Genomic DNA, 26,062 nt, shown 5'->3' on the forward strand with positions numbered 1-26,062 from the left:
TAAACATCTGATTTGGTTCATTTATTCATAGCTGAACCATCAAATAGGTTAAAAAACGTGTGTCAGAGTTGACACATTTAATGTTATGAAAATCTTGTAAGAATGCCGATGTTAAGGCAGTTGGAGGTTGTAGAATTGGGATGTACCCTGCTATTACATATTTATGAATTATGTACAGAGCTGCCAAGGAGTTGGGGAAACATCCTTCGTTGCTTGTGGTGGCTGCTATAATTTGAAACTGACAGTGCTGATGATGATGATGTTAAAAGTTATGACAGTACGGCCTTGGTTGTATGGAACAATGTAGTCACAAAAAGGTGGATGTTCCCCTACTCCTCGCTCTCATAATCCTGCCACTAGGAAAGCTGGAGGTGAACTGATACCTAGTCCTGATACCTTTTCTGATCTGTACATTTGTTTGAACTGATGATGATTCCAAGAGAATCAAAACTAGTCTTTATTTATTAAAGGTATAAATGATACACATTATATAAAGTGTTGAACGGTGGAACATCCCTCGACTGATTCCTATCATATAAGTCAAACATTAACATGGGAATGAAAGTTATAAATTATGATAAAACAGAGTATACGTGAAAAAAAAATCAGAGTTTGAAGAATTTTATTCTTTGACTGGGAGGAGGGCTGTGTTGATTTATATTTGTTCTTGCTGTATGTTTTTCATGAATCAACAAGTCTGCCATAGTTGCTACGTGTCTCATCCTTAGTACTTCCTCTCTCTCTCTCTCTCTCTCTCTCTCTCTCTCTTGATGAAATATTTCACTTTTTTTTTTTTTTTTTCCAAATTATCGGGAGAAGTAACCAACATTGTGGCAATCTTTTGAATCTCAAATAGCATGGATTATAGTCTTTCAACATATGGGTGTTATAGTCATCTAACATAATTTTTACATGTGGTATATAAAACCCACTTTTTATCCTGATCATCCAGGTTAATTTTAAATTAATAAAAATACAGTTTCTTAATAAATGATAGAATATTAATTTTCCGAGTTTGTTACATGATGATCTGTACTATTACATATTGAAGAAATGAATTTGCAATTCTAGGCAACTGTGAACATTCTGATCATAATCACATGATCTACAGTTTACAGCTATGATGCCCTCATATTGCATAGAATGTACAAATATACTTCCCTGAACACTGGAGATAACTCTGGAAAAGGCTGCCCTTATCTGCAGTTAGCCTGAAAAGACTTTCAATTGCTGGATGCCCATCCATTCCTAGGTGTTTTGGAGCATATCTGTGGTCTGCTAACTCCTATCTTTTATCTTGCCTTTCATAATGAACTACAGCAGGCTGTATTGTCTTTCCCTCAATATATGACCCAGGTAAGCTTCTCCTTTTTTTATTTGCTTTATGTCACGCCAACACAGATAGGTCTTATGGCGATGATTGGATAGCAAAGGGAAGGAAGTGGCTATGGCCTCATATAAGGTACAACTCAAGCATTTTCCTGGGGTGAAAATCGGAAACCACAGAAAACCATCTTCAGGACTTCCGACAGTGGGGTTTGACCCAACTATCCTAATGGACGCTCACAACTGTGCAACCCTAACCGCGTGGCCACCTCGCTCAGTGATAAGCTATGGCCATGAGCAGTAATATTTCCTTCAATTTGAACCCTCCTCAAGACTGCATCATTTGTTACTCTGTCTGTCTGCGTATTCTTAACATTCCCCTGTGCAATGACATTTCAACATATAGTTTTGACCAGTGATAACATCTACCTTTGCCTTTGTTTCAGATTTAGATTGTTGTCACAAAACAAGCTCATCATTCAGAAGGTGTAACTTTATCAATCTTACCCACTATCATATTCAATATTACTTCCTCGACTGATTCCTATCAGTCCTATGTTGCAACAAAATCAACATTTTCAAAACCAGCATGTCGCTTATTTTCACCACGACACTGGAATCTTTGCAAACCAATGTAACTGAATACTAATATATCCTTCACTCAAAGGAATAGCATATGCTATATTTGATACACAGGGTAATAATAGGGTTAAGCAAGCATAAAATGTGCCTGGTCTACATGTCATACTGTTGCTTTTTTCAAGACAGACTATTTGTTTAAGTAGAACATTACTAAACATATACACAATTTTCTCTTAAACTAACTCTGCCTAGATTGCAAAGCAAAATGCCAGCACATACATTCACTTCAGAGTATTACTGTATTAACAACTGGAAATGAAGATTATTGATCACATGCTATTATGCTGATGATATAAATGTTACAATCTGCACTGACTCTTGTATTGTATTGATTACACAACACATTGCAATGACTGTGCCCTGTGCACATTATTCTCAAAACGTCAGTGCGAAGTGCTTATTTTACATATTTTATGACTTTTTCAAAAAGTTGCAAATATTTTGAATTTTCACTGAATTCCACTGAATATAGCAGAATTAAAGGGACACTCACTTATAAGTCACTATCTTGCAACTGAACATTCTCTTGCTGTCTCTGACTACCTCCCTCTTACCAGTAATATGAGTTTCCATCCCTGGCAATAATGACAGACTCCATGTGCTGTACAGTTAATTTTTTGTATCGCAAAGACATGAAGGGGCTTCCTATGGGGTCACCGGCCTCGGGAATCCTCGCCGATATTTACGTAGATTTCCTCGAATACACTCACATTATAGGTAAAATTAATGGGATCAAACATTGGACTCGGTATGTGGATGATACTTTTATTATCCTGGATTCTCACATTACTGACAGCAACACCGTTCTTGAATTACTTAATAACCTGGATCCACACATAAAGTTTACGATAGAATCCGAGAACAACAATTCCCTTAATTATCTCGATTTAACTATTACTCGCAATCAGAATAAAACCATTTCTTTTAATATTTACAGGAAGCCCACTCACACAGTAAACACAATCCATCAAACTTCTCTACACCCAGGGACACAGAAGAAGACAGCTTACAATAGTATGATTTTCAGAGCTCTTAATGTTCCTTTATCCCGTAAGAATTTTAGAAAGGAAATCAACACCATTTATGCAATAGCCGAAGGTAATGGTTTCAGTAAAGCTTTCGTGAATAAAATTCTCAATAAATTTAGAAATAAACCCAAGACCACCTTAGAAAAACAATCTTCCCATAAAGAGAAGTTCACCACATTTACCTTTAATAATAATAATATATATCCTGTTTCAAACATCTTTAAAAAGCACAAGTTAAAAGTAGCTTTCAAGACCGTTCACACCAATACAAAAATGTTTTTTAATTCTCATACTGTCAACAGCAAAAAAATTTTTAACTCTGGAATATACAAATTAAAATGCCAATCATGTCTTTCAACGTATATTGGGCAAACAGGCCGCAGTTTCAATGTAAGATACTCCGAACATCTTAATGCCCTAAAGTATAATCGCTACTCAGCCATGAGCGAACATTGTAGAGAGAAAAATCATAAATACACAACAATTGATCAAGATTTAAAGATCCTGCATTACGAACAGAAAGGTCCCTTACTTAATATACTAGAGAATATATATATAGATATCGACCAATATAACAATCCCGTCTATAACTTAAATGAAATCAACGAAAAGAAAAATATTTTATTGGAAACCTTTGTCCCGCTCATCTGCGAACAGTTCATTAATAAAAAAGAGTTTCACTACCGACATTCTAGAACAAGACCCGCTCTTCCATCAATACCCTCCTTCCGCGAATCACAACGTCCCTCCCTCCCTGCCCCTCCCCCTCCATTACCCCTCCCAACCACATCGACACAGATACACAGTAAGCCACACACAGGCTTAGTTGTCAATGTGACTCGAGACCGACAAGGTCATCTCCATTCGAGACGACAACTTTTAGTTACAAGTAAGTCATATGAGTTTTCTTTTCGTACATCATTTTTAACTTGTTCTTCATCCACTCATATATTCCTTTTTTCTTATTACAGATGTTTACACGTTTTATTCGTAGTATTGACGGTCTCACTACACTCCTCAGCACAGTGTTTTATTTAACAGTCAGCAAGATCTATTAGACGAGAGGACTTTGCACCTCAATGTGTTTTTAACTCACTAATCATGATCACTGTCACTTCACATCATTACGTTTTTTAATTTTTTTTTTTATTTGTTTGTATATTATGTAATCATTGTTTTACTACTGAAGATGGCCTTGAGATTAGGCTGAAACATGTATAGACTTTGCTTCATCTAACAGATGACTTGAATTGTATTGATAGGAGGATTTTTATAAATATTTTCTTTTGTAAAGACATGAAGGAATTCTGACACACAATGAGCAACAAGAGGGCAGGTATTGTTATGCATCAGTCTCAAGTTTTCATGCTCTGTTAACATCTCTTCTATGTATCCGTGTGCATTCAGAGCATCTCCATCAATGATGATGAGCTATGTTTGTGCCTGATAAAGCTGGTAACATCCCATACCATAATGGAGCCCCCTCCAAACGGTGCCCTCTTGGAGATATTACAAGGTGAATATTGCTCCTCAGTCTTCCTCCATACTCTCAGTCTACCATTAGGCGACTGAAGGTAGAATCGCAACTAATCTGTGAAGAGTACCATTGCCACTCATCCACCAATTCAGCTGTCCGACTTGTTGGCTGAATGGCCAGCTTACTGGCCTTCGGTTCAGAGGGTCCCGGGTTCGATTCCTGGCCGAGTCGGGGATTTTAACCTTCATTGGTTAATTCCAATAGCCCGGGGGCTGGGTGTTTGTGCTGCCCCAACCTCCCTGCAACTCACACACCACACACGACACTATCCTCGACCACAATAACACGCAGTTACCTACACATGGCAGATGCTGCCCAACCTCATCGGAGGGTCTGCCTTACAAGGACTGCACTCGGCTAGAAATAGCCACACAAAATTATTATTATTATTATACCAGTTCAGTTTCAGTTTTGAAGCACAAATTCTAAATGTGCTGTTGGATGCTGGGAGGCAAGTTACACACCAGTGGTGGACCTTCTTAACCTCAAATTGGCTTCCCAAAGTCTTCATCTTACAGTTCTCTCACTTGAGTCTTTTCTCACAGTTGTTTTTCCTCACTGTCTCCCGACTATTGGCTTGGACTGCAATAGTATGGCGATCTGACAAGACCTGAAGGATCATGAACTTGTCATTCCCTCCAGTTCTAGCCCTCAGAGAACCTGATCCACATCGTCTCTGATAAGTAATGAGTTCATGGAATCGTCTCTAGAGCATGCTGGACACTTTCAAATGATGCACCAAATGGATAGAGCATCCAACACAAAATTGGAAGGTTGTTGGCTCAGATGACACTGGTGTCTGGTTGGCCGCTTTTGTTTTGTACTTAACATCTCTTTAATATGTACTATAAGTACTGAATACGGCCCAATATATTGCAAGTTTATTTTGAGAACAACCATCACTACCACCACCACCACCATCATTATAATTATTATTATTATTAATACTGAGGGAAATCTATTCTTAAATGAAGTCTAGTTCATACCAAGCTCAGTTTTGGTCCAAACAGGCTTTCTATGATGACAACATACTTTAAAGGCAAGGAGATCAACTATGGCTATTACAGAATTATGTCACCTTTTGCAATGTATTTATCACTGTAACAGATAGTTGTTCAAGCTCTGTCATTCTGCAGTACACTAATGCGTTATTTTGAATTGCCATTGTGAATCACATATTCAATAAGATGAGAAAGAGTACAGAAAGAGAATAATGATGCTTGTTGCTTAAAGTGGCCTAACATCTAGTTCATCAGCCCCTGGAAAAGGGAATCATGACTGAGTTTAGAGAATACCTGAATTCTACTATAGTGTCATAAAACAATAAGAACGGATTGAAATTTGGCTAAAAATTGTGGAACGTAGCAGCAAGGCTGGTCATTGCAAAATAATGGGATTAATATAGAATTTGGGTATGGTACACTTACAACTGTTTATCTGGACATCGAGAAAGCATATGACCATGTACCATGCAGGCATATATGGGAATGTTCGAGACATAAGAAAGTGCCCGATGACATCATAGCATGAGTACAACGATTATATGATGAAACCAAGTGTTGTGTCCAGGTCCAGGATGGAAGATCAGGTTGGTTTGAAACGAAGAGTGGAGTCCAGCAAGGAAGTTGTCTTTCACCACTTCTCTTCATAATCATAATGAAAGAAGTTTTAAAAGCGGTTAAGAGAAAGGATCCAACAACTAACGCCCTGCTTTTTGCTGATGATGTAATGGTATGGGATGAGACAGAAGCGGAAGTACAAACTAGACTAGATCTCTAGCATGAAGCTTTTACAACCTTAGGTCTCAACATCAGCGAAACGAAGACAGTTGGCTTGGTGATGAGTAGAAACTCTCGAACTGTTCATCTAAGAATTGGAGATGAGAAGATGGATATTGTAGACAACTTCCAGTATTTAGGTAGTGTTCTATCATCAGAATGTGCACTACCAAGTACAATAGGAAATGAGGCTGGTTGGTATCAAAGATGGATTGTTGCATATACTGCAATTAAAAGCAGGTGGGGGGGGCGGACGGACATCAGGACTAGAACTTAAATACATTGCACATAACTAATTATAGCTATAAGAGAAATATACCTGTGTCGTAGATCTAGAGGAGAACCAGCTCCCAAAACATTTTCAAGCTTAAAAATTAATTTTGTCAGCAACTGGATAGATATAATGTGCTGTTGGCTGGAGAAGGAGCAAACATGAACTGGTCACCCTACTGCAAGTAAACTCCAGTTCACAATGCCTGATTAAATGGTTGCCAGGCTCAGCTACGGCCGACTAGGATGTCGATGTTCAGGTTCTGAAAGACTTCCGCACACTGCTTTGGATCTAGAGAATGTGCACTACCAAGTACAATAGGAAATGAGGCTGGTTGGTATCAAAGATGGATTGTTGCATATACTGCAATTCAAAGCATTTATGTTGAAAATTGGGTTGGAGAAATTTATAGGAAAAATGAGTTCTTGGTTAAAAATAGTCTACATGTTTAGGCAAGGCTGTAGCCTTTCTTCCTTATCATTCATAGATTACATGGACAATCTATCGAAAGGCATAAAATGGCAGGGTGCATTCTGTTCAGTGGACATGTAGATTGACTTATGTCAAAAGTTTACTGGCAATGATCGATTGTGGTAAAATCTTATGATTTAGTGAAGTAGAGCTTGAAAATTAAAACAGCAAGAATAGTACAAAAATCAGCATATCCAAATCTAAAGAGATTTCTGTTGGGAAGAAACCTAAGAAATTTGAGTATCAGGTACACATGCCAAAATTGGAGCAAGTTAACCATTTCAAATATTTATACTATGTATTCTCCTATGATGGTCAGATAGCAACAGAATCAAGCTATAGGAATATACTGTAATACAGAGATGTGAACTGAAACTTTCTTCTGCTTATCTCAAATATTTCTAGGGTTGCTGGAGCCTCCCAGGTGCACAATGGTTTTGGCCAGAGAATTACGGTTGGAAGCCCTTCCTAACGTCATGTGATTTTTCAGGTGAAAATTCTAACTTAGGATCGAGTAGGATCCAGACCTTGCCCCTCGGAGAGAAAAGCTAGCAGCTAAGCCACTATGTTATTCATGCCCCCAGCTTAGATGCATAAGCAAGACAAAAAAGACATACAAAATAGTAAGGATGATTGATTGTACAAACAGCATTATATTCACAAAATATCCAAGAAATATGAGAAATAATTTAAAATGCCCTCAATTTACCCAGCACTTTTAAGAACAGATTTGAGAAAAATTTGACAAGGAACATTTGCGAAGTGCCCAGCGAGTATTTATTTCATCTTTTGCAAATAGGCATAAATGATCCCCTAGATGGCAGTAACACAAGTTCTAGCTGCCCAAATTGACTTGTTAAGCAGTTAGATGTAATCTGTGCAAGCAGCAATACACTGTTACGTTAGTGAATTAGAACGCTTTATATCTGACTCCTTAGTAGGTGTTTATGTTTGTATCTTGTACAATGACGTAAATAAGGTGTTAGAGATTTGGTCCCCTTGTGCAGATTGAATTACCGTCTTCATAATGTGCTCAAGAAACTTGAAAATGGCACCATCACTGAAATCCTGGGTGATGAAGAAATGGTGCAAATGCCATCCGAGGAAACGACATATGTTGAGCCTGTTTAAGCCTTTGAATGATGATGTAGCTAAAGACTATGTTCCTTTCGATTATATCAAGAACATAATTGAAGCTAAAAACAAAGGATGGTAGTTGAAAATGATCGTGCATCACTTCCAGAAGATCCGAAGACGCAACTATCTCATTATTAGATATATATTATGAACGAGGAACAAAACATGTGAAACTCAAGGACATATTGGAGTATATTTGATCTAATTTTCAAGAGGCAAGGGCTAACTGATTGACTGTGGATGATATTAATATAAGGCGGTGGGTGTGCATGAAAGCTAGAATGCTTGGATTGACTGATTTCACAGCTTGATCAACCTGGTTTTAAAATTTCAAGGCAGTTCACAAGATTGTTAGTCACCAAGTTATACACAATATAACTCGCAAACTTGCAAGAAGAGATTGAGAATTCTGTGATGGCATTCATTAATGAATTCACTGATAAGATTGTTCTTCATTATTCATCAGCTGAAATTCTAAATACCAACCAATCTGGATTTAATTAAGAAGAGACATCATTGTCAGAGTGAAATCAGCATCTGAAATAATCACATTCTTATACAATTCAGACCACTGTACGAATGGAAGGTAAATTTCTCTCTCCACATCTTACATGAACTAAGTGGCACATTTGGTCCCCTTGTGTAACAGACTTGATCCAACCTCCTAACACATAAAACTTGTTCAAAATCAGGCAAAGTGGACAAGAGTATTCTTGAACACGTGGCAGGATAACTGTCTCTCTCCCAATGTTAGAACAAAATGTTGTCTGGTTCTAGATTCATTTTCACTCCATCAAAAAAAAAAAATCTGTTCCAAATAAACACATGCAGGTAACAGACATTCCACTTGGTGCAACTTTCCTTCTTCAACCTTTGTACGTATACTTTTTCTGAGAAAGGAAGATATTTGCCAAATGCTTTGTGAGTAATTTTTACTGGACAACTTTGATATTTGACCTCCAGAGCCTTAACGCTACCATCATTACAATTGGCTTTATGTCGCATTGACACAGATGGGTCTTATGGCGACGAAGGGATAGGAAAGGGTTAGGAGTGGGAAGGAAGAGGCTGTGGACTTAATTAAAGTATAGTCTCAGCATTTGCCTGGTGTGAAAATGGGAAACCACGGAAAACCATCTTCAGGGTTGCCGACAGTGGGGTTTGGACCCACTATCTCCCGAATGAAAGATCACAGCTGTGTGCCCCTAACCGCACAGCCAACTCACTTGGTATGCTATCAACAACCTTCGTGCATGTATCCATAATCAGTTCAGTGACCCCCATATTCAATTACATGAGTAAGCATGCCTGGAAGAAATCTACATTTCCAGTTAAAAATGGCGTGTGACCTCGAGAGGGGCCTGGTGCAGATCTTTCGAGTTGACGACTGATAGGCGACCTGCGCGTCTGTGAGAATGGCGCCCACCTGTAATCAATTCTAAATGCTGGCGTATGGCTTTTAGTGCCGGGAGATCCCAGTACAGGTTCAGCTCGCCAGGTGCAGGTCTTTTAAGTTGACGCCCGTAGGCGACCTACGCGTTGTGATGAGGATGAAATGATGATGAAGACAACACACACAGCCACCGTGCCCGGGAAATTAAACAATGATGATTAAAATTTCCGACCCTGCTGGGAATCAAACCCGGGACCCCTGTAACCAAAGGCCAGCATGCTAACCATTTAGCCATGGAGCCGGACAATTCTAATGCTGATGTCAAGGCACACACCCAGCCCCCGAACTATCAGAATTGACCAATGAAGGTTAAAATCCCTGATCTGGCCAAGAATTGAACCGGGACCTCTTGGACCACAGGCCATCATGCTAACCATTTAGCCATGGAGTCGGACACATATTTCTAGTTGAATGTGATACCTTTGATGCTCCTGATAATGTTATCTGGAACACTGAAGATTCCAGTTGCTTAACTCCCAACTACACAAATGCATCACTCATCCAATGTGCTTACTGTTGTTTACATTTATGCTTAACAGATTTCTACATTAAGACTCACAAGCATGTTTAAGTACAGTATATGTAAAGACATCTAAAATTATGAGAAGAAGAATTATTTATAGCCAAGTTTCCTATCATATTAATTCACATACCAATTTCTATTTACACTGTCCGGAGAATGTTGGGATTAAATGAACAACCACACATTTTCTCACTTTTAACGAACAGCACTACGCTGCCAATTTATGCTGTTATTTTGCTAAGTGTGCACACTGCTCATTCCAATCAGTGCCGCAGAGTAGGGATCGAATAGCTGAAATACTATGATAAACAAGTGTGTTACGTACCAGCAGATGTATGAATCAGAGGAATGGCATACTAAAGAAGAAAGTTCTCTTCATCCGTTTTCTTGTGATGCGAGTACATAAAGGCAGGTAGAAATTATGGAAAATAAAAAAGTGCATTTCCTTGTTACTGTGGACACGACTGATACAGAAATACCATTCTTTTTTAATTCCGAGCAATCTACAGACAAAACTCTTTATTTTATATAGATATCAGTAAGCACATCACGATTCCTTGTGAGGAAATGCATGCAAAATTATTGGACAGAACAGAAATTACTCCTGTATTCTACAGGCAGTAGACCACATTAAAATGGGATGAAACAATTGAATATCGACAAATTGGAAGAGGAAGCACACTGCTATAATATTATGCATGCTATCAAATTATACAAGCTTCCGTCATCATTAAAATATATGTAAGAATTAGACAAGTGGGAACTAATGGCATCAGAAAGATAGAAGCTAAAGCACAGATTTTAGAAACATCTATATATATATAAAATAAGAGTTTAGTCTCTACATTGCTCAGAATTTAAAAAGGATGGTATTTCTGTATCAGTCGTGTCCACAATAACAAGGAAATGCACTTTATAATTTTCCGTAATTTCTGTCTGTCTGTTTGTATGTACACGCATCACGAGAAAACGGCTGAAGAGAATTTAATGAAAATCGGTATGCAAAGTCGGAGAATAAATCGCTGTAATCTAATGCATAAATAATTTTATTCACGCTGAATGAAATGGTAGTTTAGGGGAAGGCCTAAAATGTAGTTCTCAAATATTTATGTTATTAGTAGTCATATCTCAATCAAAATCGGTATGCAAAGTCGGGGAATAACTCGATATAATCTTGGCCATAAATGATTGTATTCACGCTGAGTGAAATGGTAGTTTAAGAGAAAGCCTAAAATTTAATTCTCAAATATTTATGTTATTAGTAGTTCTATCTTAATGAAAATAGTTATGCAAAGTCGGGTAAGAAGTCGCAATAATCTATGCCATAAATAATTTTATTCACTCTGAGTGAAATGGTAGTTTAGGGGTAGGCCTAAAATGTAATTTTCAAATATTTGTTATTAGTGTTCCTATCAATAAATAATACATAACTAAAGTTAGGCTATATAGTATTAAACTTCTGATCATTTATGTCTTATATATTGTTACCGTACTGACTACGATCACAGATATATTCATGAATTTGTATTTTTGTTGCTAAGTCGATATCAGTGCCGAGTCACGAGAAAATGGGTAAAGAGAATCTAATGAAAATCTAATGTAAAGATGGAGAATAAGAAACTACAGTTTACGCTATAAATAATTTTATAAGACTTCCTAATATCACAGAGATGAAAGAAAACTAAATGTGAAGGCCTACAATATAGAAAGCTCAGAAAATTGATCACAATAACATTACACTGACCATTGTTTGTTGTGATGTGCTCTGTGTCTTCTGTTGCCATTCATCTCCAATAGATAGGATTACTACTGCATTCCGAGTATTTTTTAAAAATTTGCTTTACGTCGCATCGACATAGACAGGTCTTATAGTGATGATGGGATAGGAAATGGCTAGGAGTGTGAAGGAAACAGCCTTGGCCTTAATTAAGGTACAGCGCCAACATTTGCCTGGTGTGAAAATGGTAATAATAATAATGTTATTTGTTTTACGTCCCACTAACTACTCTTTTTACGGTTTTCGGAGATGCCGAGGTGCCGGAATTTGGTCCCACAGGAGTTCTTTTACGTGCCAGTAAATCTACCGACATGAGGCTGACGTATTTGAGCACCTTCAAATACCACCGGACTGAGCCAGGATCGAACCTGCCAAGTTGAGGTCAGAGGGCCAGCGCCTCAACCGTCTGAGCCACTCAGCCCGGCATGTGAAAATGGAAAACCACAGAATACCACCTTCAGCGCTGCCGACAGTGGGGTTTGAATCCACTATCTCCCGGATGAAAGCTCAGAGCTGTGCGCGCCTAACCACAAGGCTAACTCGCCTGGTCGTACTGAGTGTAACAATCTGTCTGAATATTGGCGGGAAGTAGCTGGGGAGATAGATGACTTTCTTCTTTAGCATGCCATTCCTCTGGTCCATCAATTTTCTGATACTACACTGGTTCATCATAGCATTTGAGCTATTCAATCCCTACTCTGGGATACTGATCGGAATGAGCAATGTGCGTATTTAATGGAATAATGGCAAAGGAGTGTTCACGGCTGTCTGCGGTCATTCAAGCTCTGGAACTTTGGACAGTTAGATCGGCACCATAGTACTGAGAAAATATGTGGTTTTTCATTTGATCGAGTATTTTATATCATAACATTGGTTTTAATCGCTACATTTCTACTGACGTTTTTGTAATGACCTATGTTGACTTCAATTTGGGAAACCACAGTCAGTCGTTCTCAGAATTCCATAGCAAAGCACGGGTACATCAGCTAGTATCAGATATGGATAATAGATGGACAACCATCACCACCTGATGGCTGCAAAACAATGGAAAGTTACAATAATGAAAGGTTACTGAAGAAGCAAGACTGCTACTACTATAGCTGCAATCATGATAGAGGAAAGTATCAAGGACTGCTGAAAATGTCAGAGTTTGATTTCTTGGAGGTGTACATACCAGCAGAAGTCACAGAATTCCATATTTGGGTAAGTCTGTTGCATGCCTTCCAGCCTGTTTCTTATTTAAATTTTACAGATGATATGCATCATGAAAGAACAATTTGTAAAAAATGAAAACATGTACATGATTCAAAATAATTATTGCAGAGAAACTGCAGAGAAATTACCGCGAATAATCCCTGAATATATTGTTCAAAATTTGGCACCGAAAAGTTGGGGTGTGGGTGTTATACGTGTCAAGTTTGGTACAATGCTCCTGATATACAGAAATCTGAAAGTTGGTATTTTTCCACACACTCTGTTGGCAACTCTGTTCCTGCCTCAAGTGAAAAGCACGCCGCATACATATAGTGTCATTTGTGTGGCACCATCGTAATTGTTTAGGTTAGCTGGTGTGAGTTTTCAATATAGGCCTTTCATAACTTAAAAAAAAGCTCCACATTATTGAAGAAGGAGAGTAAATTGGTAATTGTGCTGTGGGAAGAAGGTCCTATGTCGATGAGAGTTGCATACAAGATCGGATAAAAATTATGGTCGTCTTGAACAAACAGTAACCGTCAGTTATTTATGGACAAAAAGCAAAGTTTCCAAAAACGGAAAAAAATATACGCAAATGTGACCGAAAGAGATAGTTTGGATGTTCATCACGAGTGAAATGTGTCGGTTGACAGCTATAGCAATAGCAAGAGAGTTAAAAATGACTGGTTATAAGGCTAGCTGTGGATGTCTCACGAGTGTTGATGAAAGAAATACCTTCAGATTTATAGGGAACTATGATCGTGCAAGATCTCCCAGCCAATTACGAAGAAAAGATAATGAAATTCTGGAGAATTGTTATCAGTTTCCACCAGAAATATTTGCATTTAATCTTGGAAATTAGTAATGCCGACAAGACACATTTATTGTACTGCAGTGTTTATGGTTTTTGATAGAAATAATCAACAACGCTATGAAAAACGTTCTTCAAAATTCCCCTTCCAAAAAATTAGGCTGCAGGTATTATTCATAGATATATATATATAGCAACTGATTATCAAATACAACTAAAATAGAATTCTAATGAAATAGCCAGGTAGCATATTAAAACGCATGGAAGAAGTGTAATAGATTATTCCTATAAGTACAACATGGAGGGGGGAGAAAACAGTGACAAAGTAACAGTAACAGTGGAAGAAAATGGAAAGGGTGACAAACTTTCTTCAAACTTGTCTTGAATACAGTATATAAGAAGCCTTGATATTAATAAAGTGACAAACGGTGACACTGATATTAAGTGTACCGGAAGATACACCTCGTCCCCGTGCATTTAAAGGAAGCACCTTGAAGAACGCTATTTAACATACAAAACTTGAAACACCTAGTGCACGTAGTTGGGACGTTGATCAACAGATGTCACTACTAAAGTGATAGAGTAATGTGTTATTTTAAGGTTTTCTGAACTGACTGGATTTCTTTTTCTTTCCTTTTTTTTTTTTGGTACCAAAACTATTTCAAGAAGTGTGGACTTTTCTCCATAGATGTCTCTACTTCAGAACTGATGCCATGCACTCTGGTGCAAAGTGGAATAACTAGAAATTTAATGAAATTTTGTGTTCATAGGTTTTCTGAACTGAATCGACTTACCCTATTTTTGATACTTCAAGGTTTGCAACACTTCTTACTTATCCCGCCAACTTGGGATCTCAACCAATTGGAAAATTCATATATTTATTTTTCTGCCAATCATAGGCTTCTTGTAACTTTTTGACTGTCCAATAAAAATGAGAGGGTGTGTCCGGATTTAGTCCAGAGCCTTCTCGACCCTTCGTCTCGGGTATAAAAGCGGACACCTTTTCGAGTTAACTGGTCTTACTTATCGTCGTGTTACTGAGTGTGTGTGTTAAGAGAGGAGGCGGAGGCCTCATTCTTCGGCAGGCAGAACATCAGCTAAAGTAATGGCCATCATATCTCTATCTTGGTAGTTATCTGCGCAAGCTGATTCGAGGGAAAGGTTCCAATCTTTAACTATGTCACTGTCAATTTCCTAATATGTAAACTTACTTTCTTTTCATGTAAAAGTTCAAGTAAGTCAAAAGTACTTAACTGAAAACCGGGGAACCGGGGATAGAGAGTGCGTTACCTTCTCGAATTCCCCTTTAGTCAGTCTTGAGGTGACTGTGATTTTGTAACCGTTTTCGCTTGTAAATTGTAACTTAACTTGTCCATCTAGTCACCTCAGTAGTTTAGGATTAGCCCCTGCATCGTCGGGCCACAAACCCACATAGGGTTTTAACCTCTTGATTTCAAGGAGCGTAAGTGTCCGCCTCCATACATTTTGTTTATGGGGTCAGTAACTGAACCTGTTAATTTTCATAAAGGCCCAGTAGAATGGGTATTAGATACCCCTGTGTAAAGTTAAAAAGCTATTGATATGGTCTTCAAATTGTAGGTTGTGCCTAGAGAGGCCTGAAAGAGTGAATTTTAGTGAGCAAAGATGCTCTAATCACCAATGTAAAACTTAAAGGTTGTCTTGAGTAGGCTGTATGGATTTGGGAGCATAGTCTCCTGGGTAGAATTGTAGAGCAATGAGGCTCTTTTCTTCAAATGTCAAATATATTTATGTAATATTGAATGATGCCTTTGGAAGGCCTTAACTTGTAACTGTTGGAGCAAAGTGCGCTTGAAAATTGTGTTTTGGGAGATTCTTCTCCTTGTCTATCTAACCTTTTCTTTTTTGCTATTTGCTTTATGTTGCACCGACACAGATAGGTCTTATGGCGACGATGGGATAGGAAAGACCTAGGAATTTGAAGGAAGCGGCCATGGCCTTAATTAAGGTACAGCCCCTGGATTTGCCTGGTGTGAAAATGGGAAACCACGGAAAACCATCTTCAGGGCGGCCGATAGTGGGGCTCGAACCCACTATCTCCCGATTACTGGATACTGGCCGCACTTAAGCGACTGCAGCTATTGAGCTCGGTGTCTGTCTATCTAACTAAACACAACATTAGTGATGTTGGGACCTTTGTAAATTATGAGCTTGAAGCTCAAAATTGTAACTTACCAATTTTTGGTTTTCCTGTTTGTCGATTTTTGTACCAAATTAGCTCTGTACCTGAAATCTTGTTCATTCACCAAGTGAATAGTTTTGTTAAAATTTAATATGTGAAAAGAAATATAACCTTCATTTTACAGTTTTAAATTAATCTTTGACTATTGTAGATAGACCCATTCCAACCCGCAACTTTTTTCACCTCTGCGTTCCACAGAAAAATCCGGAACATTAAGAATCAGATTTTAAGAACAAACCAGGGTGTAGTCAACCACATGTCTGTTTTACTATACACATTGGTTATACAGTGAACTTTATTGGCTTTTCTTAAATGCAACTAAAGAAAGATGTCAAATGAAGATGCCTCAGCATATGAATCTTCATGAGATTTCAATGTAACATTACCATATATAAAAACAATAGGAAACTGGCTGATTTCTTATACAGATACATTCAGACAAAATATATACAGTACCTTTCCTTCAAGAAATGGAGCCAGCAGTTTAGGTCAGATAAATATATTTATGCCATACAACATTAATTCAAACAAAATTGTTCAACAAGCAAACAGATATATATATATATAATTATATAAAATTCATTAGTAAAGGACTATACACAGATGTAGAGAGTTCTATCATAGCAAGACTGAAGTACTTTATATAGTTCTTAAAAATTACCCTATGTACATCATATACTTATGAAATTAGATATATATTAATTTTCTCTATTTTTCCTTTCTTGTTGTAATGGACAATAACAATTATATACATTGAAGAAAAGTTTTGTCAGGAAGGCAATCTGCCAATGTATAACCCTTATAAAAAAGATCACAGCTTCACAAATATAATTATTTTTACAACTGTATGGCACTGCCATGGATACATTATAACTTATCTTTGTTACAGCCCATTACATTAGAGGATAAGTTCAGTCTTGCTACAAAAGAAGAAAAAATGCAGTGGTCAAGCCTGTCTTTGTAATTGACTGTACAAAGAAACTTTACATACACATTGCAAATATTGTAAAATATGTTAGGATTAAATCACTTTCAACATTATATTTATTATAATCTTCGTTTCTTCTTCATGGCTTTCCTCTTTTTCTCCATTTGCTCTTTTTGTATGTCTTCTAAGTCTTCCAAAATGCCTGTTCAAAGAGAAACATGAAAACCATCTATTAAATTTCTAATCAAATTATAGCTAACAAACTGGGAGAATTTTACAACCCTTGTTGTACAATGAAAATTTAATTATGAAAGAAAAAGTAAGCAATGATTTTCTTAATGACCTCAGACGAAAATCTGTTACGAGGAAAACCACACTTTTCAGGGTAAATGTAAGGTAAGGTAACTTTAAAGCTTTTCATTCTGTCAAAGAACACTGGTTATATTGAACACTATAATATACCTGTAAAACAAACACACACTATTATACAAAGAACGTTTCATTCTACAAGAACATCCTCAGATTCTATCGAAAAACTGTAAGTCATGCGCATATATGTACAATATTGTTTACATTGCTTAAACATTTTATTTTTACAAGTTGTTTTACGTTGCACCGAAGCCTCCGTGGCTCAGGTGGCAACGGCCTCCGTTGTTCAAATCCGAGTCACTCCATGTGAGATTTGTGCTGGACAAAGCATAGGAGGGACAGGTTTTTCTCCAGGTACTCCCGTTTTCCCTGTCATCTTTCATTCCAGCAACACTCTCCAATACCATTTCATTTCATCTGTCAAGTCATTAATCACTGCCCCAGAGGAGTGCGACAGGCTTCAGCAGCTGGCACAATTCCTATCCTCGCTGCTAGATGGAGGCTTCATTTATCCCATTCCTGATCCGGTCAAATGACTGGAAACAGGCTGTGGATTTTCATTTATGCTGCACCAGCATAGATAAGTCTTATGGTGACAATGGGATAGGAAAGGCCTAGGAGTGGGAAGGAAGTGGCTGTGGCCTTAATTAAGGTACAGCCTGGTGCAAAAATGGGAAACCAAGGAAAACCATCTTCATGGCTGCCAACAGTGAGATTCAAACCCACTTTATCCCGAATGCAAGCTCACAGCTGCGCGCCCCTAACCGCACGGCCAAACTCGCTTGGTATGTAAACTCGTGAATGATCGGTGATGCTATGAACAAGTGAGACAAATTATATTTTTAGACATGATTCTGTATAGGCTTTTAGGCTTATGCTGTGTCAAAAAAATAAGGTGAAATTCTTTATGTTTTGCAGGGAACTGTGCCTTGTGTCCTCAGAAGAAATCTCGACTGTCCACGAGAAAGGCTTCCTAAACAACGACTCTCTAAAAATTTAGATGTTATAATATAAGTGGAAAATGGTATGTTCAGTCACCACCAGATGGCTCCCAGGACGTGGCAAGAACGCTAGCGTTCAAAGCGGAAGCTAACCGAACCATCAGACTAACGTGTGTACGTAACGTTCCTTGGCGCCAGATGTCTCATTTCAGGTTTGTGTGTATATCATACACCTGTCAAGTTCATATGTTACGTACACACATTATGTGAACCGCTTAGTCTGATGGCTCGGTCAGCTTCCGCTTCGAATGCTAGCGTTCTTGCCATGTCCTGGGAGCCATCTGGTGGTGACTGAACGTACCATTTTCCACTTCTATTATAATGTCTAAATTTTTAAAGAGTCATTGTTTAGGAAGCCTTTCTCGTGGACAGTCGAGATTTCTTCTAAGGACTCAAGGCACAGTTCCCTGCGAAACATAAAGAATTTCACCTTATTTTCTTGATATGGCATAAGCCCAAAAGCCTATACAGCATCATGTCTAAAAGTACGGGCCGTGAAAGCATCAATGGCAAAATTATATTTTTAGTAGTCCTCCACTGTTACCTTAGTAACTTCGAGAAAGTTTCTGTACTTATCTAATCTGCTTCGTCCGTTACCTCCAGCTATCGTAACTACATTCAGAATTAAGCCAATTCCCTTGTTCTGGTCATGGTTGCAATGTAGGTGAGTAAGGGAAATTCTGTAGGCAATAACTCTGTTCTGTGGAGAGGAGAGGGAAGTTAAGGGGATGAGGAGAGTGCTGTAGGTATTAACTCTGTTGAATGAAGAGGAGAGGGTAAGTGCTGCTTTGTGATCTTATAAGGTAATTTTTGCATTAGGGAGAAAATGTAAGCTAATGGTATTGATTAAATGAATCTTATAAGGTAATTTTTGCATTAGGGAGAAAATGTAAGCTAATGATATTGATTAAATGAAAGTATTGAACTGAATTAAAGAGTTACCTTGTAAAACATTATTTTTAGAGATAAATAATAACCTACTAAAACATCTCAAGTGGGAAGAGCATGTTCCCCACCCTCTCTTTTCACGCTACTTAATTTTCAGAACAATATTTGCACTTCTTGCATTAGTGCTTAATGAATCTCAGAGGAGGCTACTCTGATGCTAAATGTGTGGAATGTGGGTTAGGATATTCTTATCTGTTGTAAATTCTCTGACCAAAGCAAGGGAACTGTCTTCAATCCAAACACAATTGCTGGAGGTAATGGACAAAGTAGATAAGTACAGAAAATTTCTCAAAATTACTAAGGTGACAGTGGAGGACTACTGGATATATGATTTTTCTCACTTGTTCATTAACATCACTAATTCACAATAATTGATAAGTTTATGCAATGTAAACAATATTGTACATATATGAGCATGATTTAAAGTGATCTGATAGAATCCGAGGATGTTTTTGTAGAATGAAACCTGTCAATTTTTGTTTAACAGTGTGTATTTTTTATAGGTATGTTTTAGTATTATATGTGTTATAATTATTGATGTTTTCAACAGACTGAAAAGTTTAGTCACATAGGGTGAGAAACATGATATGGAAATGAACGAGAGAGGAGATATCTCTCAAAATGTTTTACAACCTGCCCAACATAAGCTTTTAAGATGTAATTTGTTGATCTCTATAAACATAGATTACATGATCCATTACAACTGCAGCTATCAACAAAATTATTTCTACAGTTAAATGTCTCATAATATTTTAGGGAACAAACCTCAAAAAATTATTTTCCTATCCCAAGTATTGTGGTTGTTTTTGTAAGTTTCAGTGTGAAATTCACAGTGATTACATTAAAATCTACATGAGTCAGAAGGAGGGAGCAAGTTACTCACGACATTTACGAATCATTAATGCCATTTTAAAGACAATTTTATTTACATCACTGAGATTTAATTTTTAACTTTAGTTGTTAAAAATTATTTTTAATCTGAACTTAATCACTTAAAATGAAATGCTTTTAAAATACTGTGACAATGAAGGCTAATTCAGGGTGGCCAGCAAGAATACCAGTGAGAGATAATAATCGTGGATGTGGATTGGGCCAGCAGAGAGCAAAACAACAGTGCCAGCCAGTATAAAGAACTCAAATGGAGCACACCAGTTATTTTGCAAGTGAATGTATGCAGACGCTCACAAGCTGTTCACTGGGAGTGAATCCGTCAGACGGCTATCTGGAGTTCAACAAGACCTGCTACTGTGAACTGCTCTGAAACAATACTGCACTGCGTGAAGCCATGTGGAGAACAGGAGTTTGATGTGCTGGTGTTTGTATATGTGTTATGATCATGAGTAAAAGCTGTGTCGAGTGGAAAATTCAAACGTGAGTGAACTTCTGATTAAATGTAAATAGTAGTTCAGTAAATTTAGTGGGTAGTAAAACACACCACATCTCTGTGTAGTAATTTTAGTATTACGGACCCTGATAACCCACCACATAATTTCCAGTTTAACTTCTATCAGTTAATATTTTCAACCTTGGAAGCACATGTAGACTTAATATTATATGACCATACCACAAACGCATTTAAAATGGGCATATGTTAACCTCAGATTAAGAAAAACAACCTCTTGTTTATAGACATCATGTGCTAAAAGAAGTCACTCATGGGACTCAAATATGAATTTCATCATTTTGTTGTTGTTTGAGTCATCAGTCCATAGACTGGTTTGATGCAGCTCTCCATGCCACACTATACATTGCTAACTTTTTCATTTCTACGTAATTATTGCATCCTACATCTGCTTTAATTTGCTTGTCATATTCATACCTTGGTCTACCCCTACCGTTCTTACCGCCTACACTTGCTTCAAACACCAACTGAACAAGTCCTGGGTGTCTTAAGATGTTTCCTATCACTCTATCTCTTCTCCTTGTCAAATTTAGACAAATCGATCTCTTCTCACCAATTTGATTCAGTATCTTTTCATTCATGATTCAATCTATCCATCTCACCTTCAGCATTCTCCTGTAACACCACATTTCAAGAGCTTCTATTCTCTTTCTTTCTGAGCTAGTCATCGTCCACGTTTCACTTCCATACAATGCCACGCTCCATATGAAAGTCTTCAGAAACATCTTTCTAATTCCTATATCAATATTTGAAGTGAGCAAATTTCTTTTCTTAAAAAAGCTCTTCCTTGCTTGTCCTAGTCTGCATTTTATGTCCTCCTTACTTCTGTCATCTTTAGTTATTTTACCACCCAAGTAACAATATTTATTTACTTCCTTTAAGACTTCATTTCCTGCATCACCTGCCTTCATTAGACTGCACTCCATTACTTTTGTTTTGGACTTATTTATTTTCATCTTGTACTCCTTACCCAAGACTTCGTCCATACCATTCAGCAGCTTCTCAAGATCTTCTGCAGTCTCAGATAAAATAACAATATCATCGGCAAATCTCGTTTTTTTGTGTGTTGGTATTTGCTTTACATTGCACCGACACAGATAGGTCTTATGGCGACGATGGGGCAGGAAAGGCCTAGGAGTGGGAAGGAAGCGGCTGTGGCCTTAATTAAGGTACAGCCCCAGCATTTGCCTGGTATGAAAATGGGAAACCACGGAAAACCATCTTCAGGGCTGCCGACAGTGGGATTCAAACCCGCTATCTCCCGGATGCGAGCTTACAGCTGTGCGCCCCTAACCGCATGGCCAACTCTCGGCAAATCTCAAGGTTTTGATTTCCTCTCCTTGGATTATGATTCCCTTTCCAAATTTCTCTTTGATTTCCTTTAATGCCTGTTCTAGGTACACATTGAAAAGGAAGGGGGGGAGGACAAACTGCAGCCTTGCCTCACTCCAATCTGGATTGTTGCTTCTTTTACAAAGGTTTCCTTGATTTTCTTGTATGCAGCATCTACCTTTCCTAGGACCACTATTAATAATCTTGACCATAATGGCCGGTATTGGGACCATATTGACTTAATCACAATAAATAGAGAGGTGGATGATCCGTCTAGTCAATACTATGTGTTAATTAATATTTACCTTTCACCTTAACATTATGTCTAGTACATGTTTCAAGAATATGCACATCCTCTTCTTCAGCTAGTTAAATTAAAATTCCTGTATACAATAAGACCTAGTGAAATGATTGCTTTTGTGCATATGTTCGCACATGGCAGAGTATCTAGAATATCTTTTGTGCATTCACATGCTCTTTATAATGTACCAACACACTTCTTCCCGACTGTCCTACATACTTTTTTTCACAGTCTTGACAAGACAATTTGTATACTCCCGACTTACTGAAAATACTATTAGTGTTTACGCTATTCGAATTGGACAAAATTTTATTATTATCTGTTCTAAAGGATACGTGGATATTGTGTTTCCTAAAGAGTTTGACCAAGCCGTATGATTGTTTATTAATATAAGTGAATGTAGCAAATTTCTTCTTTTCTTTCTTATTTACAAGTAGTGTGTTTGGTCTATTCATGATCTTGCTCTTTATCCTATTGACATAGCTCGTAGGGTAACCATTTATTCTGGCAATATCGTGGATGATGTTTATCTCTTTATTAAATTAATTTTTATCTAGTGGTGTACTTACTGCTCTATTGATCAAGCTATAAAATGCTGCTTTCTTGTGTTCTCCCGGGTGGTCTGAGTCTTTCCTGATAACATCTGTATGTGTAGGCTTTCTGAATACTTGGCAAACCAGAATTTTATTATCTCTAGTTACTGTTATGTCTAGGTAGTTTAGACTTTTATTATCTTCCGATTTGATTGTAAATGTTATATGTTTATCTAAGTTATTTACCTGGTCTAACAACACGTTTGGTTTGAGATCCTGTTCGTTAATGATAATGAACGTGTCATCAACAAACCTCAACTATAAATCTAATCCTTTTATTTCGCCGACTATTTTATTAGATTCCATATGGTCCATATGTATGTCTGCAAGGATACCAGACACTGGTGATCCCATGGCCAACCCCTTAACTTGTTTATACACGTTGTTATTAAAAGTAAAAAAGTTTTCTAATGTGAACGTTAATAAGTTGATGAATTCATCTATTTCTACTCTACTCAACGGGCTGTATGTGTTTAAGTTATCCTTAACAATATTGATAGTCTCCAAAATCGGGATGTTCGAGTACATATCAAAGCTATGGATAGTGTTCTGTTGCGATATAATTATATTTTCTGTCCTATTACAAAAATCTGTAGTATTGCGGAGGCTAGTACCTACATTAAATTTGTAATATTTCTTTAAAAACGTGTGTATAAATTTGTACGTTTTATATGTGGGACTATTTCTGAAGTTTACAACCGGTCTAATACGTATGCCTTCTTTGTGTACCTTAAGCATTGCTCTCAATTTAGGTAACCCTGGGTTCATATTTACCAAGCGTTTTGCTTCTTTCGAATCCATCAAAAAGTTAGTATTGGTTAAAATTTGCTTAAATGTCTTTTGCATATTGTTGGTGGGGTCCTTCTTTATCTGACGAAAGTTATCTCCCTTCAAAAAAATCATTCATTTTACTAACGTAATCTTCTTTATTCATCAAAACTATAATATTATCCTCATCAATTGTAATTGTTAAACACTAGTTATTAAGAGGAAATTGTTCTATTAATTATATTAATTTTTACATTAAGGCAGTTTCTAATGTGTATTCTGCAGTTATGGAGAAGAATATGATGTTTAGAGATTATAAATAAACTTAAGGAGTTGCTTTTTACTCCTAAGTGTTAGGCACTCAATTTTACTGCTTCGACTAGCAGTAACACCTTTGAACTTTTATGATACTGAGGCCGAAGCTATTGGTGGATTATCAGTGTGTGACACAATATCTGTCACAAATGAACATTTTCCTTCAGTTTCTCTTTCACATTTGACAAGTTAAGATGCCTCTTAGTCTAGAAGACTTTGTTAAGAGCTGTAGCGTTGGTGGATGATGGACGCAGCATTCGTTATGGGACTAATGGCATCGGTGCATCATATGGAGGTATCTAGCATGTTCTAAGATGATTTTGTGAACTCGGTACCTACCACAGACGACCTGCATCAGGCCGTCGGAGGTCTACATCCGCTAGGGACGATAGGTTTCTGGTCATCCAAGTTTTGAGCGAATGCCAAACTACCGCCATCCAAGCCAGAAATTGACTCGAGGCAGTAAGAAATGTGACTGTGAGGATTGTCAGACAAAGACTTCGAAAAGCCGATTTGACCTCCAGAAGACCTGCAACTGGTCCACAGCTTACCCTCCAGCACAGAGTAGCTCAATTACAGTTTGTGAGTCAACATTGGAATTGGACTGTGGAGCATTGGTCAATGGTACTGTTCACAGAAAAGTCAAGATTATGCTTCCAGTCACCTAATGGTAGAGAGAAAGTGTGGAGAAGGCGTGGAGAGCGATATTCACCTTGGAACATCTCCGAGAGGTTACCGTGTAGGGATGGCTCCATCATGGTATGGGCAGGTATCAGCTCTGAGGCCCGGAAGGAATTTATTTTCATTGATGGAGGTGCTCTGAATGCACACATTACATCACAGAGGCATTAGCAGAGCATGTAATCCCCTATGCTACCTTAATTGGTGAAAATTTCATCATGATGCATGATAATGCTTGCCCCCATGCCACTCGCTGCAGAATATCTATGCTATGTCAGGACTCGCTTGCTGACTTTAATGCTAGACTAAGTGAAGGGAACTATGACTGTATTTGTATCAGCTAAAGTTGGCTTAACGAAACTGTAGTTGATACTGAAATATTAACGGACAGTTACATTGTATTTTGTAAGGGCAGAAATTCCGTGAACACTGCAAAACTGGATGGTGGAGGTGTTTTACCAGCTGTGAAGTCTGACCTTGGACCAGTGTCGAAGCCTGAGCTTGCTGGGAATTGGGAGTGTCAAGTAGTGAAAGTCAACCCTCAACCCGGTCGTGCTGTCTTCATTGTGTGCTGCTACCTGCCTCCAGATGAAGTGAACGACCGGCTTAGCGACCTACATCAAACATTGGAAAATATTACATCTGTTCTCAACTCATGGGACACTGTTATTGTGTGTGGTAATTTTAACTTGAGCCAATTAGCTTGGAAAACGAATGAGTCGTCGAAAGTACAACACATTATCAAACAGAGAAGCGAGGAGGTATTCTTATTTCCAGAAATTATTAATGATTCGATCTCAGTCAGATTTGTGATTTCCCTACTAGGAATGATAATTTTCTAGACTTAATTTTAGTCTCAAACAAATTATTTCGGAGTGGAGAGTGCGTCAAAACTGAAAATGTAATTCACTCTGATAACCAAGCCATCGAAATTTTCCTGCCTACGCCAAGGACATTTCACTTCAAAGAGCAAAACAAAGTCATATTTGCATGGAAGAAAGCTGATTTTTCTTTAATGAGGGACCTTTTATCCCTGTGCCTCTGGGATATGATTAAAGAGTCCCACTCTGTGGATGAAGCTGTGAGCACTTTTTATGACTTACTATATGCGGTCATAAAAGACAGTGTACCATTTCGAAAAATTAACATCAGAAAATAGCCTTCTTAGTACGACTCAGAACTAATCCAGAAACTGAAGGAAAAAGAAAGAGAGAGAAGGAAATACAAAAGATCAGGCCAAGAGTGCGACTATGTG

At 37.8% G+C, this 26,062-nt stretch overlaps 1 protein-coding gene across 1 annotated transcript in view; it reads right to left on the reverse strand.

The window, feature by feature from the left end:
• Window positions 1–15,660: 15,660 nt before the first annotated feature.
• Window positions 15,661–26,062, reverse strand: part of LOC136867107 (protein SPT2 homolog) — a 165,253-nt gene continuing 154,851 nt past the window's right edge. Inside the window, exon 8 of the mRNA XM_067144213.2 lies at window positions 15,661–17,299. Within this exon, the coding sequence (XP_067000314.2) occupies window positions 17,217–17,299 (83 nt within the window). The 3' untranslated portion in view covers window positions 15,661–17,216. The remainder of the gene's footprint in view (window positions 17,300–26,062) is intronic.

Source organism: Anabrus simplex, chromosome 3 (genome assembly GCF_040414725.1).
Source record: "Anabrus simplex isolate iqAnaSimp1 chromosome 3, ASM4041472v1, whole genome shotgun sequence".
In the NCBI taxonomy this organism is placed as follows: domain Eukaryota; kingdom Metazoa; phylum Arthropoda; class Insecta; order Orthoptera; family Tettigoniidae; genus Anabrus; species Anabrus simplex.